Here is a 16348-nt window from a genome sequence, read left to right as displayed (position 1 = left end):
AAAAAGATACAAGAACAATATCTTTGAAGTTAGAACTCACTTTGTACTTAGAACTCTAAAACTAGACAAACTATCCATTAAGCCTGGGCTAAAATTAAAACATGTTCAGGTATGCTAGAATTCAAAGTTCGCCATCCATCCCATACGGAAAAAAATTACTTGTAGAGTGTGTCACTGAAATAAAAAAAATATTAAGGACAACATGATTATCATCACACATTGTACACAGGTACTGATATGTAACACCCCACGAATATGAATAATCAGTTTTTTTCAATAAAATAAAAATTAAAAAAGAACATGAAACTTGTGACAGCTAAGTATAAGCCAGAAGTAAAAGAACCAAGAAAGAAAACAGAGCATCTATCAGAAGGTAACATCAAATTATTCTGCATAAACAACAAAGTTTTCATGAAATAGATAATACTTGCACCAACAATGTATATTTACAGAATCTAATAATGTAAATCTGGCTGCTTCTTAATTTTTAGAATCAACTTGTAGTCAGAAGGCAAAAATACTTATATATGTATTACATGTTTACAGAAATGTAACATAAATATCATGAATCTTGCCAGTATGCAAGCAACATCATCAAAATTAGGAAATGGAAGGATCAATGTGAAGTAGAAGCAAAATAAGCTATTTCCTCGTTTTTCAGGAAAAAGGAGGGTCAATATATAGTCGAAAAATTGATAAATCTGTAAGTGGAGATATAAATATATTACTTAAAATTATAATAATTTTCAACATAACTAAAACAACTATCAACATTACCACAAATATCTATCTAGTAATATCTTGGGAGGTACAAAGTTTTATAAATACATTATATTCATCTTTCATTTCAATGAGTATGAATACTGTTTAAAGACAACATAGCAAGAACCAGAGGTATAAATAAATCATTTAAAAATATAATAGGATCTGGCCAGTTAGCTCAGTTGGTTAGAGCATGGTACTGATAACACCAAAGTCCAGGGTTCAATCCCTGTACCAGGCAGCCGTAAAATAGAAGAAAATAAAGTAAAATTAAAAGGTAAAATTAAATTAAATCAAATTTAATTTAAAAATAAAATAAATAAAATAAAATCGTGACCACCAGAATTAAAGTCTAAAAATAGAACTACTAACAGCATTTGTTTTGAGAGGGTAAGAGAACTTTTACCTTTCATTTTATATTCTTCTGGATTATTTGAATTTTTTTCTTTACCAAGCGATTCTTATAATTTTTAAAAAATAGTTTAATAAAGGAGCTGGCCAGTTAGCTCAGTTGGTTAGAGTGTGGTGCTGATAATACCAAGGTCAAGGGTTCAGATCCCCATGGTTTAATAAAAAACAACTATGGTATATTCATACAATCACACTCTATATAGCAGTTAAAAAAATGAGGTGGGGCTAGAGATACTAAGATATGGATTTGTAAGTGATTACAATGTATGTGTAAGTGAAAAAAACAAATTGTAAGTAAGGAAAATATGTGTGTTTATACATATCTCTGTGTTTTGTGTCTACCTCTACCTGTTTGTATATATCTGGGTGTATTTGCACATATATGTGTTTATGAATACATTAAATATTTATTTATATATGCACAGAACACAGAAGGTTCACACCAAAATATTTACAATGCTTGGCTTCCTCTATGGAGTGGAAATAGGAAGACAAAAGACATGACAGGGTGGAAAAGGGAGAATTTTTATTCTACGTATCTTTTTTTTACTCTACATATCTATATATTTTTGAGAAAAGAAACCATCAAATTCTTAGCCTAAAAGTTACTAGCTTGTTTTACTAGGATTATATTATCAGAAGTTTGATATATAAGCTTACCTTGAAGGGTTCCAAGAAATACAACTACAGCTTAGCTTACATGAGATCTCATGCTGCAGAGACCACTGGCTGAGATTCATAACATCTGGTGCCTCATATATTCTTACTATACCATCTGCTGAACAGGTTGCTAACATAAGACCCATATGCTTGGGAGCAAATTTCACATCAGTAACAGAAGTTCTGCTATCCACTAGAGTTGTCCTTTTAACCTGAAAAAAAAATGTTAATGATTACATCACATACAAAAACAAAGCATGGTAGAGTGAAAGAGCACAGGCTCTAGAACCACACAGAAACTCCTCTGCCAGTTACTGGTACATAATCCTGAATAAATTATTTAAAATCTGTCTGAGCCTCAATTTCCTACAAAGCACATGGCAGAATACTGCACACAGCTGGCAACTGCTAACAAACTAGTGAGCTATAATTAACTACTCCTTTAAAGTAGAAGAAAGTCTACCTGAGAAAGCCTAAACTTTATTATGTAAGTAATCTCTCAAGTAGACTGGTCACAAAACCAGAAAATGTTAGAATTTTCATTTTGGTAGTTTTGTCACACAAAGCATACTGCAAGCAGTAAATTAAACTTATTTAAATCCTTTAACAGCAAACGGAAGGCATGCAACTTCTTTTAAGCATAAAATGTTAACTAATCCTACTTAGACCACCACTATTGACCTTTAAGTGAAGGTGTTTAATAGTGAATGGTAGGAAGCTGGCATTGTGATGATCATAGAAGTCCAGCATCACATTTAAAAGCTATTTTCTGGTACCCAGATAGGACGATATTTGACTGAAAATGTCAATACAATTTAAAAATCAACAGTTTACCACCTGTGGTTACCAAAATACTTCTCAAGGAGTTTCAATATTAAAAGACCAATATCACATAAACATCAAATATCTTAGCAAACTTTTTTTCTACAAACACCACTGAATAAGTAACATCAACACAAATGTTGAAAAAAATAAATGTATTAACTTAACTAATTAATTTAACTAATACAATAAATATCTTAAAATTAGAAGAAAAACTCCTTATATGCCACCACTCCTAAACCCACCCTATAGTAGGCTAAACTGATACACCTCAGACTGAAGCCAGAAAAATTCCTTCTAATTTATACATTTCCCTTCTCTCCTTAAGCAGCTGTTTGCCTTAGGGAGGCCCCGGTGCAAAGGCAATCAGACCAACTCCTCCCCCTGTAAGAAAAGAGTTGTAAAATAGTATGAATAGCATTCAAGCTAGAAAGCTACAGTAATTAAAATAGTGTGGTATTGGCATAAGGAAACCAATAGAATAGAATAGTCTAGAAATAAATCCTCCATGTATGGTCAATTAATTTTCAACAAGGGTGCCAAGACTATTCAATGGGGGAAGGACAGTCTTTTCATCAAATGGTGCTGAGAAAGCTGGATATGCACATGCAAATGAATGAATTTGGACCTTCACCTTACACCATATACAAAAATTAACTCAAAATGGATCAAAAACCTAAACTAAGAACTAAAACTATAAAACGCTTGAAGAAAACCTTAGGGAAAGTCTTCACGACATTAAATTTGACAATGATTTCTTGGATATGATCCCAAAAGCACAGGAAACGGAAGAAAAAATAAATAAACTGGACTTCATCAAAACTTAAAAATTTTGTGCATCAAAGGACACTACAGGGCTGGCCAGTTAGCTCAGCTGGTTACAGCATAGTGCTGATAACACCAAGGTCCAGGGTTTGATCCCTGTACTGGCCAGCTGCTGGAAACAAAAACAAACAAAAGCACACTATCAAGAGAGTAAAAAGACAACCCACAGACTAAGAGAAAATATTTGCAAATCATGTATCTGATAAGGGATCGATATCCAGAATATATAAAGAACTCCCACAACTCAACAACAAATAACAACCCAATAAAAAAATGGGCAAAGGACTTGAATGAACATTTCCTCAAGGAAGACAAGCAATTGGCCAACAGCCCCATGAAAAGATACTCCATCTTGTTAATCATTAGGGAAATACAAATCAAAACCACAATGAGATACCGCTTCATACCCTCTGGATGGCTATAACAAAAAAAACAGAAAATATCATGTGTTGACAGAAATGTGGAAAAATTGGAACCCTTCTGTATTGTTGGTGGGAATGTAAGATGGTACAGCCTCTGTGGAAAACAGTTTGACAGTACCTCAAAAAGTTAAACATGAAACCACCATATTAGCCAGCAATTCCACTCCTAGGTATATATCCAAAAGAACTGAAAGTAGGGTTTCAAACAGGTATCTGTACACCAGTGCTTATAATAGTGTTCCTAACAATAGTCAAAAAGTGGAAACAACCCAAATGGCCATCTACAAATGAACAGATAAGCAAAATGTGGTATACATACACACAATGAAGTATTATTTAGCCATAAAAAGGAATGAACTCGGGCCTGCCCGTGGTTCACTTGGGAGAGTGCGGTGCTGATAACACCAAGGCCACGGGTTCGGATCCCTATATAGGGATGGCCGGTTGGCTCACTTGGGAGAGCGTGGTGCTGACAACACCAAGTCAAGGGTCAAGATCCCCTTACCAGTCATCTTTAAAAAAAAAAAAAAAAAAAAAAAAAGGAATGAACTTGATGTATGCTTGATACATGAACATGATATATGAACATAGATGGACCTTGAAAACATTTTGCTTAGTGAAATAAGTCAGTCACAAAAGGACAATTACTGTATGATTCCACTTAATACAAATACCTAGAATAGACAAATTAATAGACAAAGTACAGTAGAGGTTACCAGGGGTTATGGGGAGGGGGAAAAGGAAGGTATTATTTAATGTTACAGAGTTTATGTTGGGGATGATGAGGACTTCTGAGTATAGATAACAGTGATGGGTACACAGCATTGTGAATGTAATTCATGCCACTGAAGTACACCACTTAGAAATAGTTAAAATGGGGGTCTGCCGGTTAGCTCAGCTGGTTAGAGCACAGTGTTATAACACCAGGGTCAATGGTTTTTATCCCCAGTACCAGCCTGATGCCAAAATAAATAAATAGATAAAATGGTGAATATTATATTAGATATATTTACAGCAATTTAAAAAATGCATCAGAAAAAAGTGTCAATAGCATGCAAGCATTAGTGGGGAAGTGGGAGGAAAAGGGGGGAGAAGAAAACATTGTATATGTCTTTTTTGTGTATTCCGGAAGAACACACAAAAAGGTGCAGTAGCAGCTGCCACTAGGGAGAGACCTAGGTGGTGAGGGAAGGAGAGGATGTTTTCACTGTGTGCACCATTTTGTCCCTTTTGGATTTTATACCATGTGTATGATTATTACAAAAAACTAATTACAGAGGGAAAGAACAAGCATACGGATGATAAAATCTTAAAATGAAAACACTGGAAAGGTCTTAAAGATCACCTAGCTCAGTTCTCTCACTCACAGATGAAGAAGTTGAGCAGCACACAACATGTGTTCTTGCCCAAACTCAAACATGCAATGAGGGCAGAGCTAGAGCTTAAAGTAGGCGCAGATAAAGGAGAGCGCATTCTGTAAGAAAGCAAAAGTAACCACAAAACAGAGCAAGTTTTTAAAGGATTTGAGAGGGTACTTTAAAACCATATCCTTATGATCATATACACCAACATCAAGGGTTCAGATCCCTGTACAGCCAGCCACCAAAAACAAACCAAAAAAAACAAGACAAAAAGAAAAAGGCAAAAAAGTAAAAAAAAGTAATAAATAAATCATACATTAATACCATATAAAACATATAGTATATAAAATCATATACAAAGTAAATACTCTGGATTCATTATGAAAGTTACAACTAAACAATGCCATGGGTGCTCCCGAGTACCACTTCAGGCCCAAGACAAAACTAAAAGACAAGTATGAGGAAAATATGGAAAAAAGAAAAGTGGAACTGGTAAATATAGAGGGGAATGGTAACATTTTAGCAAGTGCCTGAGGTATTCTTGGAAGGACTAATGCTCCAGCTGGCCTGTTAGCTATGTTAGTTAGAGCACGGTGTTATGACACTAATGCTCCCTGGCTGCTCACATCTCCTCCTCCCCACCCTCAGAATACTAACAAATATCTCACCCAGTGACTCTGTCCTCGCAGTTTATCATTTGATTCTCCTACTATTTCTTCCCACACAGCAGCGGTTCGGTCAAAAGAACAGGAAGCCAAAACCTGTCCGAATTCAGGATGTGCCCATGTCACACGCCATACAGATCCACTGTGTGTCTGGGGAATTAAAAAAAAAAGAACATATATTCAATATCCGTGTTTATTCTGGGGGGGGGGGTGGAAACTGAATTCATTCACATTTCACACACAAAAGGTTTTACTTGAAAGAGAATACAGATATTTTTACTTCTTTAAAGGAGAAAGCTGATCAATTTAGTATTTAAATAAAAAGTTAAATTCCAGAATTTTTTAACCTTATGAGGATATTCTATACTGAGGATTGCAGCCTTTCTAGAATCAAGTTCTTCTAACATTTTACTAATAAGGAAAAATCCATTCAGATAAAGTTGACTGCTTCCAGGGATAACAGTTGGAGACCTGCTTCAGAGTTTAGCCTAACCAAGCTTTGAATCAGACATTCTATGAGTCCACAATTTTTCTTAACTTGCAAATTCTTTCTACAGGAAACATCCACCTAACAAAATAAATAAAATCAGATTAATCCAAATTATTTGCTTCAAAGTCCATAGAGAAAGAAAGTAGATTAGTGGTTACCAGCGGCTGGGAAAGGGGAGATATGGGAAGTGACTGCTAAATGGGTTTCCTTTTGGAGTGATGAAAATGTCCTGAAATTACATAACAGTGATGTTTGCACAACTTTGTGAATAACTTAAAATCACTAAACTGTATATTTTAAATGGTTGAACGTAATGGTATGTAAATTATAGCTTAATTTTAAAAAGCACTCTTCTATTTAAAAAAAATTATCTGCTTCAAAAGCCTAACAGTATATAGAAACTACAGCAGCAAATGCTTAGAAGATCCTAACCAGTGGCTCTTAGACAATGGACTATTTGAGGAAAAGAGGCATTCAGTGAGCAAATACAGAGAAACCCAAACACTTATATCCTGAGAAAATAATGTAAAACTAAGTATCTCATTATCTTTATATACGAAAAATGTCAATTACTATTCTACAACCTCTTCATGTTGACCACATCAAAAAAAAAAAGGATGAAAAGGTCTGAAAGCATTTCAACATCAAAAGAATTTGCTAGGTGCTTCCCAGTAAAAATACTGTCTGAAAATAAACATGAGTTCACCAATTACATTTACAAATGTGTTTCACTCTTCTGTATATCTAACATTTTTTACATGCAACAACATAAGAACACTTTTTTTTTTTTTTTTTTTTTTTTTTAAAGATGACCGGTAAGGGGATCTTAACCCTTGACTTGGTATTGTCAGCACCACACTCACCCAGTGAGCTAATCGGCCATCCCTATATAGGGATCCGAACCCGTGGCCTTGGTGTTATCAGCACCACACTCTCCTCCCGAGTGAGCCACGGGCCGGCCCCAACATAAGAACACTTTGTTAACCTGATAACCTCTTCATGGTAACAATGTCACCAACCATAGGTAAACTATGTACCCTTATTTTGTATCCTTTGTTTTGTCCAGTTTTTTGGGTTCCACCTTAATTCTTATACAGGGCAAGTAAAAAAGGCAGTAAGGCTGAGAGGTTTTACAAACTGTTAGATTCCCAGTAAAACAGAATCTAACTAAAGAATAAGATTTGCACAAAAATGTTCATCAATGGTATTTTCAGTTAAGCAAAATGGTAGGTATATTTATTGGATGTTTATAAAGAGACTTCAAAGACATAGGAAAGTACTTAGGAAATACGTTGTTAGGCTAAAAAGCAAGAAATAAGGGTTTCCCTTCAGAATGATAAAAATGTTTTTGAACTAGAAAGATGTGCTAGTTACACAATATTGTGAATGGAGTAAATGCCACTTAATTGCTTACTTTAAAATAACTGATTTTATGATATGTGAATCTCACCCCAATTAAAAAAGGTGGGGGGGGCCAAAAAAATTTGGATAGACCCTTCACCAAAGAAGATATATGAATGGTGGCAAATAAGCATGTGAAAAGATAATCACCATCATTAGTCATTAAGGAAACACATAAAAATCCAATGAGACACCACCTCACACCCACTAAAATGGCTATAACAAAGACATTAGATAATATCAAGTGCAGATGAGGATATAGAGAAATTGGAACCCTTATATATAGCTGGTGGGAATGTAAAATGGTACAGCCACTTTGGAAAAGAGTTTGGCAGTTTCTTAGAAAGTTAAACATACGCAGTCTAGAAATTCCACTCCTGGTATCTATCCAAGAGAAATGAAAACATATGGAGAAACAAAATGTGACATATCCATACCATGTACTACTCAGCAGTACAAAGGAACAAACTACAGACATGGAATACAACATGGATAAACCTTAAAAATATGCTAAGGGAAAGGAGCCAGACACAAAAGACTACATATTATAGGATTCCATTTATATAAAACTTCTAGAAAAGATTAAAAGCTATAAAAAAATCGATCAGTGGTTGCCTGTGGCTTGAGGGTAGGAAGAGGGATCAAATACAAATGGGCACAAGGAAAATTTCCGAGTTGATGGAAGTGTTCTAAAACTGGATTGTGGTGATGTCTGTACAACTGCATGTTTAAAAATGTAAATTAAAATTTATGACTTTTAAGGTATGAAAAATTCTGAGTAAAGGTTTTTGATTTTCTTTAAAAAAGCAAGAAATAAAACTATTAAAAATATATAAAGGAAAAGGTGAGAAAGAAATAAGCAGAATATGCTGAAATCCTAGAATAGCCACGTTAGAATGCTGTGAAATTATAGACATTCTTACTCCCAGATTCCCTGAAATGTATTTCTGTTACTTTAATAGTGAAAAAATGTAAAATATCTTTCCATGAAAAGAACTATAAATTGTATAATCTTCTCAAAGCTGAACAGCAAGTCACTGACACTACCAAATACCTATAGTAACATTTCAATTTTTAAAAAAAATCACTGTAAGGGCTGACCCCGTGGCTCACTCGGGAGAGTGCGGCGCTGGGAGCATAGCGGCACTGAGAGTGCCGAGGCTGCGGGTTCCGATCCTATATAGGGATGGCCAGTGCGCTTGGGCGACACCACACCAAGGGTTGCAATCCCCTTCCCGGTCACACACACACACACAAAAAATCACTGTAAAAATAAATACTAACCTTCCAGCTAGCAGTACAATGCCAATCTCCACTTTCACTTTTATCCCAGACCTATGAGAAAATAAAAGGCAGATATTTTATACAAACAATTTCTACAAATTGATACAAAAAACCGTAAGATTAAATCAATGTACAGGCAAAGAGGTGAACATAAAATTCATAAAAGAATATGACCAGTACGTAACATTCATTCACTCAACCAAGTATTTATTGAGAACCATGAATGTGTCAGTCACTGGGCCAAGCACCGAGGGATCCAGGAATCCAAGTTCTAACAGTTAATAGAGACAATTTCAATTACAGTCTTATTATTTGCAGTAGTTATGTTCTATAAAGCTGCCTTGACCACTGAAACATTGCTCCTAGAGGAAATACAGGGTTAGGTTCCTGTGAGCCTCTGGTCTGACATTTTCATCAATCAATACATAGTTTGTCTTACATATGTTTCTGTTTAAAGATACCTTATTTAATATATATTGGTGATTCATCAACAATGAACTCACAACCAACAGTGCTAGAATTCATGCCTGAAGGAAGATTCTCTAACACACGTATTTTCTCCTAAGGCACACCACAGCCTTTTTGAGTTTAAGAACACTAGACCGCACCACAACCCTACAGCACTAAACTTGGAGAGCATTTTAAACAGTGAAATCACCAAGAAAGAACGAAAAATGCAAAAACCATGGCACTAAATAGACTGTAAAAAGAACACTTGTTTACAGCACGAGCCAAAACAAGAAGACAGACTGTCACCTTGCTCCACCTCAGCTAGGAACATGTGTCCTGAGACTCAAACTTTTCTTCATTCAACATATGTAGTGAATGACTGCAAAAGCACCATGGGTACTGACTCTGGGGTCACAAATAAATTTTAGAAGTAGGCAAATTCACAAATACAGAATCCACAAATAACAAGCATCAACTGTATATGTAACGAATGTTAAAGCAAAATATTGAACCTTACTATCCACAAAAAATACAGATTACAATAACAAGGTGCCAATTTAACCTGCTAAAAAATGTAATGCTAACGCCCAACATGCACAATTATGCTATCAAATCAATGTTCTCACTGACAGTATAAAATGGTACAACCTACATAAAAGCAATTTGCCAATTCTTGTCAAAAGCTTTTAAAATGTTCACTAATTTCTCTTCTAGAATTAGCATAAGGAAATCACTCAAAATGTATAAAATGCTAAATTAATGAAGATTTTCATTGCAACACTATTTCTGACAGACACAATCTACAAACTGAAAGATCAGCTAAAAGATCCAATACTAAGTGGATAATGAAAAAAATGTATAGCCTGTTAAGAGACATTAACTAAGCCATTAGGAATGGTAATTATTAAGACAGTGCAGCAGTACTGGAATTAATACAATAAAATTTTGCATGCCAACGCTGCAAATTTACACATATATACACTACTATAGAACAATTATTTAAAACATTAAAAGAAAAAAATCAATAAACATTAACAATGAGTGTTAAGACAGCAATGAACCTGTTAGTAATTTTTTCTTTGTAAATAAAAAGAATATTACTTGCACAAATAAACATATACATATATGTAAATATGTGTGTGTGCACATGAGTGTGAATAAACACTGGCTCTTCAATAAGGAAAAGTACTCTGAAAGAAATGGACATGAGGCTGCAAAATAATGAAAAACAAATTAAATACTAATACAAATAACTATAATTCATTATTATTCTCAGGTAAAAACTCTTTGGGTAAAGACATCCTTCCCACGAAACCTCTTTGTACATCAATAAAACTGATTTCAAGATGTCATTCGGAGTATAAATTGGATATATATTTAATCAACATAGGTAGACAATTTATGCCAGCCAATTTATGACAATTACATAGGATAAATGTTTCCCCCAAACAGGAAAACAGGGACTTGCACAGATTTTTGTACACCAATGTTCATAACAGCATTATTCACAAGAGCCAAAAGGGGGATAGAGGAATGGACAAGAAATGTGGTAAATACACACGACAAAATTTTTCTTCCCCAGCTTGGTCATTTACTTATTTAATTCACTTTTACTATCTATTTTTTAGTTTATTTTTCAATTGAAACATGTTGATTGTGCATATTTATGAGGTGGAGTTATATTTCTTTTTTGTTTGTTGTTTTGTTTTGGGGGCTGGCTGGTAAGATGATCTGAACCTTGACCTTGGTGTTACCAGCAGCATGCTCTCCCAAGTGAGTAACCGGCCAGCCCCACAGTTATATTTCAATATGTGTATACAATGTAACGATCAAATCAGGGTGGCTAGCAAATTCACCATCACAAAAATATTTCGTTTCTTTGTGATGAGAACATGTAAGCTCCTCTCTTCTAGCCATTTGAGTACAATAAATTATTGTTAATTATAGATGCCTAGCACTACTGCACACCACCCGAACTTATTTTTCCTATCTAGCTGTAATCTTAAGTCGATTCACCAGACTCTCACTATTCCCTCTCCTTCCCATACGATGAAATATTATTCAGCCTTAAAATAAAATGAAGTTCTAATACATGCTACAATTTGGATAATCCTTGAAATTACACTAAGTAAAATAAGACACAAAGGGCCGAGCCCGTGGCGCACTTGGGAGAGTGCGGCGCTGGGCGCCGGGTTCGGATCCTATATAGGAATGGCCGGTGCATTCACTGGCTGAGTGCCAGTCACGAAAAAGACAAAAAAAAAATAAAAATAAAAATAAAAGACACAAAAGGACAAATATTCTGACTCCATTTATATGAATGGTACCTAGAAAAGGTAAATTCGTAGAAAGTAAAATAGAGGTTACCAGGGAGGGGCTGCCCAACACAGGGAATTATCGGGCAGTTTCGGTCTCACCAACCCGAGATGAAAAGGTTCTGGAGGTGCGCAGCGGTGACGGCTGCACAATCATGTGACCGTCGTGCTTAATGCCAATGAATTGTGCACTTAAAAGGTTACGCAGCTTATCACAATAAGAACAAACAAATTTTCTTAAAAGATGATACTAAACCTTTTAAGAGTCACAACACTACGGTTATTCGATGGATAATTTGCTGTTATAATACCTTCATCTTTGAGAGATCTTTGGTATCAAACTTGAATGTGAAAAAGGATAAACTGTCCTTCATATCTTCAGTTACTTTGGAGTTGTAGAGAATGAACATAATCCATTCTCCAGCTCTCATCTTCAAGTCTATTATCATTTCCCTATAACATTTCTCTGAGACTCCAAAGTCCCAAATATCATCCTCATATAGAAATTCTGCTTGTCCAAGAGTCTACAGACGTTCACAGAAACTTTAGGGAACAAACACTCCGATGTCTAGGTAGCAGGTACAGGCTTCACTGGATGTGAACGGTTTGTATTTTTCTTCTTCGTGAAACAAAACGAGCTTCTGATCTGACCCCAAGTAGAGAACAGCCCCCCAGGACTGTGAGGAACGCAGGTGAGGCACCAGAACTCGTGGACACGCTGCCCACGAAGGCGGCCTCCCCACAGGTCCCCCCACAAATGCCGGGGTCGACCTTGTGCGTCGTAAGACCTGCGACCGGCAGGCGCCGCGGGGCGACGAGCCCACGGCAGGCGGGCAGCAGGAGAGCCCGAGCGCCCTGGCGCGCCGGCCCCAGGCGCCCCCGGACCATCGGCTCCCAGGCCCCCCAGCACCCGGCGGCGGTCGCGCACGTGCCAGACCGTCTGCCCTTCGCAGGCGCACGGGAGCGCGGTCCCGCGGGCAGCCGTGACCCCACAATGCGCTGGCCGGGAGGGCGGCGTAGGCCGGCTGGGGTCTGCCCGCTGTGCCCCAGGGTTCCAGGCCTCCTTTCCGGAAGCGTTCCGCGGAATCCGGGCAAGTCCCCGTCACCCGCACCGCCTCCCACGCCCCTCCTTCTAGGCTCGGCCCACCCGAAGGCGCCACACGCACCTTGACGCTCTGGTCGCTGGAGCAGGTCGCCATCCGCCGGCCGTGGAAGTCGAAAGAGACATCGTGGATGAGGTCCTTATGGTCCGCCGCGATGCTGCGCGCCACAAACATGGCTTCCGCCGGGCCCGCGCCTCCGAAGAGGGCGGCGATGGCGGCGCGTGGCCCGCAGGTCCGGACCCTGCCGCCCGCGCGCTCCCGCGCCGCCCCGACCCGGCAGGCCCCGCGAGGCCGGCGACTGCGCATGCGCCCGCGCCGCCTCTGCGAGTACTGTGGCGGGCGGGAGCCTACTAGGCAAGACTGGGTGTAGCTGTGCAGTAGTGGGAGTAGGGGGAACTCGTCGTGAAGAAGTGGAAATTAAGAGAAATGAAAAAGTCAAAAATGCCATCCACAGCCCTCAGCCCTGAATCAGTGTCAGCCAACATTTGGATAGGCCCACGGAGCGGAGCGAGGGGAGAAGTGGAACCGCGCACGTGCTCGGGAACGGAGCTCTGCTCCAAAGAGCAGGGAGAAGCCAGGGAGGACCTAAAGAGTCCAGGCTCAGTAGCTGGAAAGTGAAGGCGCGGGGGATGGAGCTGAGAAGGAGAAGGCGAGGGTGTATGGAGGTCGGAGAGAGAAGGAAAGGATCCATAGTAGTGGCCAAACTGATGAAAGATTTCACAGGTGGAACAGGCTTGGGGTGATAAAAAACCAAGATTGGTGGAGGTTGAATAAATATTAAAAGTCAGAAAGTTCTCCGTGGAGAAGCAGGTTACGTGGGGGGGAGGGCAGGAACTGAAGTGAATTGGACTCCTGGAGCCAGAGTCCCACTGTAGAAATAAGTGAAATGAGCAGAAAACCCCGGGAAGGGAGGCCTGTGAAGAGTCCGCAGATCAAGGATTCAGTCAAAATCAGGAAGTGGAGGAACGTTCTTCAAAGAGGTTAACGATATAGGGGATTTTGTTTACCAGGGAAAGGCATTCCGGAGGGCATTGTTAAAACGTGAGGTAGGATGGGAAACAGTGGAAGACTGGGTTAGCGAAGTGACAGTCCAGGAAAAAATTCAAAACTGAGCCTGCAGAAAGGGCTTACATTTTGGATTATGGCCAGGAATGCCAAGAATGTAAGACGTGATAAAGTAGCAGGCTAGAAAAATTTTAGAACGGTTAGTCCCAGCTATCACTGATGGATTACATAGAAACTTGCAAAGAGAGGTGGAGAAATAACCTGGCCTTTCCGAAATTTTCTTTACTTGATTTCTGTTTGTTTCTTTGCTTTATTTTTACTAAAAATAAGATTGTATTGCTACTTTGGAGAGGCAGAATCCTCTTTGGAGAACCAAGTCCCTGAGTTGCAGGTATGATAACTCATAATAGCTATAACTTTTTTAAGGTGAAAGACACTCTTCCAGAGAAAGTACTCACCATCTATAAAAGTCCAATCAATTTATAAAAAATTGTTTTAAAATTATTTTTAAGTGCTTGAAGTTGTCTGTTATCTGTCTTAGATTTTCTTCAAGTTTTTAAGTTCTTTTTTTTTTTTTTTATGTCCACCTGTGTTATTTCGAACAAGCCTCTTCAAGGTCAGAAATTCTCTCTTCTGCTTATTCTAGTCTGCTGGTTAAACTCTCTGTTGTTTTTTATTTCATTGAATGAATCCTTCATCTCCACAAGCTCTGCTACATTCTTTTTCAGAGCATCGACTTCTTTGTACATTTCCTCTTTCGGGTCCTGTATACTTTTTTCATTTCATTGTGTTGTCTAACTGAATCTTCCTGTATCTCATTTAGTTTTCTTAGGATTGTTGCTCAAAATTCCTTGTCAGTCATTTCAAGGACTTCCTGTTCTATAGGATCTAGAACTTGAGAGTTATTATATTCCTTTGGTAGTGTTGTACTTTCTTGGCTTTTCATATTTCTAGTATCTCTCTATTGGTGTTTAGTCATTGTGGGTAAGACTATCACAGTCTACTTGTTCCACCCTGGTGTCTGGAGCAATATCAGGGAGTTTTGTTGACACTCAGCTGCCTGTTGCTGCCTCAAGTCCCAGGGCTCGGCAGCTGGGGCCTCTCTCGGGGACAGGGACTCGCCTGGCAGTGGCCTGGGGGTCCAGCATGGAGGGCATCGGGAACTCTGTGGCTCCACTGCCTTGGTCCCGGGGATCGGTGGCAGCTGGGGCCTCTCTTGAGGGTGGGGACTCACCTCAGCATTTTGTTCTTACTGGAATACACACTCACTCTGGATTTATAGATTTGCCTTCCCTGCACACAGTGCTTCTGCCAAAACTACCATCTGTGCACTTACAGAATGCCATATATATATTTTTTTTTTTTTAAAGATGACCGGTAAGGGGATCTCAACCCTTGGCTTGATGTTGTCAGCACCACGCTCAGCCAGTGAGCAAACTGGCCATCCCTATATAGAATCCGAACCCGTGGCCTTGGTGTTATCAGCACCGCACTCTACCGAGTGAGCCACGGGCCGGCCTCAGAATGCCATATTCACTGTCATGGTATCCACACAGCATTGTTTCTGACCAAGGAACTCACTTCACAGCCAAAAATGAGCAGCAATGGGTTCATGCTCATGGAATTCATTGGTCTTACCATGTTTCCCATCGTCTTGAAGCAGCAGTCTTGATAGAACTGGGGAATCGCCTTTTGAATAGTCATTTACAGTGCCAGGTGGTTGGCAATACCTTGCAGAGCTGGGACAAGATTCTTCAAGAAGCTGTCTATACTCTGAACCAGCGTCCAATATATGGTGCTGCTTCTCCCATGGCCAAGATACACAGGTTCAGGAATCAAAGGGTGGAAATGGGAATGGTATCACTCACTGTTACCCCTAGTGACCCACTAGCAAAATTTTTCCTTTCTGTCCCGTGACTTTATGCTCTGCTGATCTAGCCCTCATAATCATATAAGCCAATTCCTTTAAATAAGTCCCTTAAAAGTATATTTATATATCTATACCTGTATATCTCCTATTAGTTCTGTTTCTCTGGAAAACCCTGACTGGTACAATTGGTTTCCCTTGGTTTTGTTTTGTATATTTATATATCTATACCTGTATATCTCCCATTAGTTCTGTTTCTCTGGAAAACCCTGACTGGTACAATTGGTTTCCCTTGTTTTTGTACTGTAAATGAAATGAAACGATACATACTTTTCCCTACCTAGCTTCTCTTTCTCTACATTGTGTTTGTGAGATTCGTCCCTACTTTTTGTAGGTCCATCTATCCAACTGCTCACTGTCTGCAGTAGTTAAAACTGACATATGCATGTCTAGAGTTCCTTATTAGACAGTAGCCAGTAGGTGGCACTAAAATAACTCATATAGA

The 16348-nt window shown here is 38.6% G+C and overlaps 1 protein-coding gene across 5 annotated transcripts in view; it reads right to left on the bottom strand.

Moving 5' to 3' along the window:
* LOC134361815 (nucleoporin SEH1) overlaps positions 1–13242 on the bottom strand; it is a 32499-nt gene extending 19257 nt beyond the window's left edge. For all 5 annotated transcript variants that reach the window (XR_010021482.1, XM_063076863.1, XM_063076862.1 and 2 more), the window contains exons 1-4: positions 13035–13242; positions 9104–9154; positions 5932–6078; positions 1834–2045 (exon numbers count right to left, since the gene is read on the bottom strand). Coding sequence is in view for 4 of the 5 variants with exons in the window: in XM_063076863.1 (XP_062932933.1) it covers positions 1834–2045; positions 5932–6078; positions 9104–9154; positions 13035–13145 (521 nt within the window). In the remaining variant the exon portion in view is untranslated. The remainder of the gene's footprint in view (positions 1–1833; positions 2046–5931; positions 6079–9103; positions 9155–13034) is intronic.
* Between the last annotated feature and the right edge of the window lie 3106 nt (positions 13243–16348).

The sequence above is a fragment of the Cynocephalus volans genome, chromosome 13 (genome assembly GCF_027409185.1).
Source record: "Cynocephalus volans isolate mCynVol1 chromosome 13, mCynVol1.pri, whole genome shotgun sequence".
NCBI classification, from domain to species: Eukaryota; Metazoa; Chordata; class Mammalia; order Dermoptera; family Cynocephalidae; genus Cynocephalus; species Cynocephalus volans.
The sequence above is the reverse complement of the archived record's forward strand: the minus strand, read 5'-3'. Positions and strand labels throughout refer to the sequence as shown.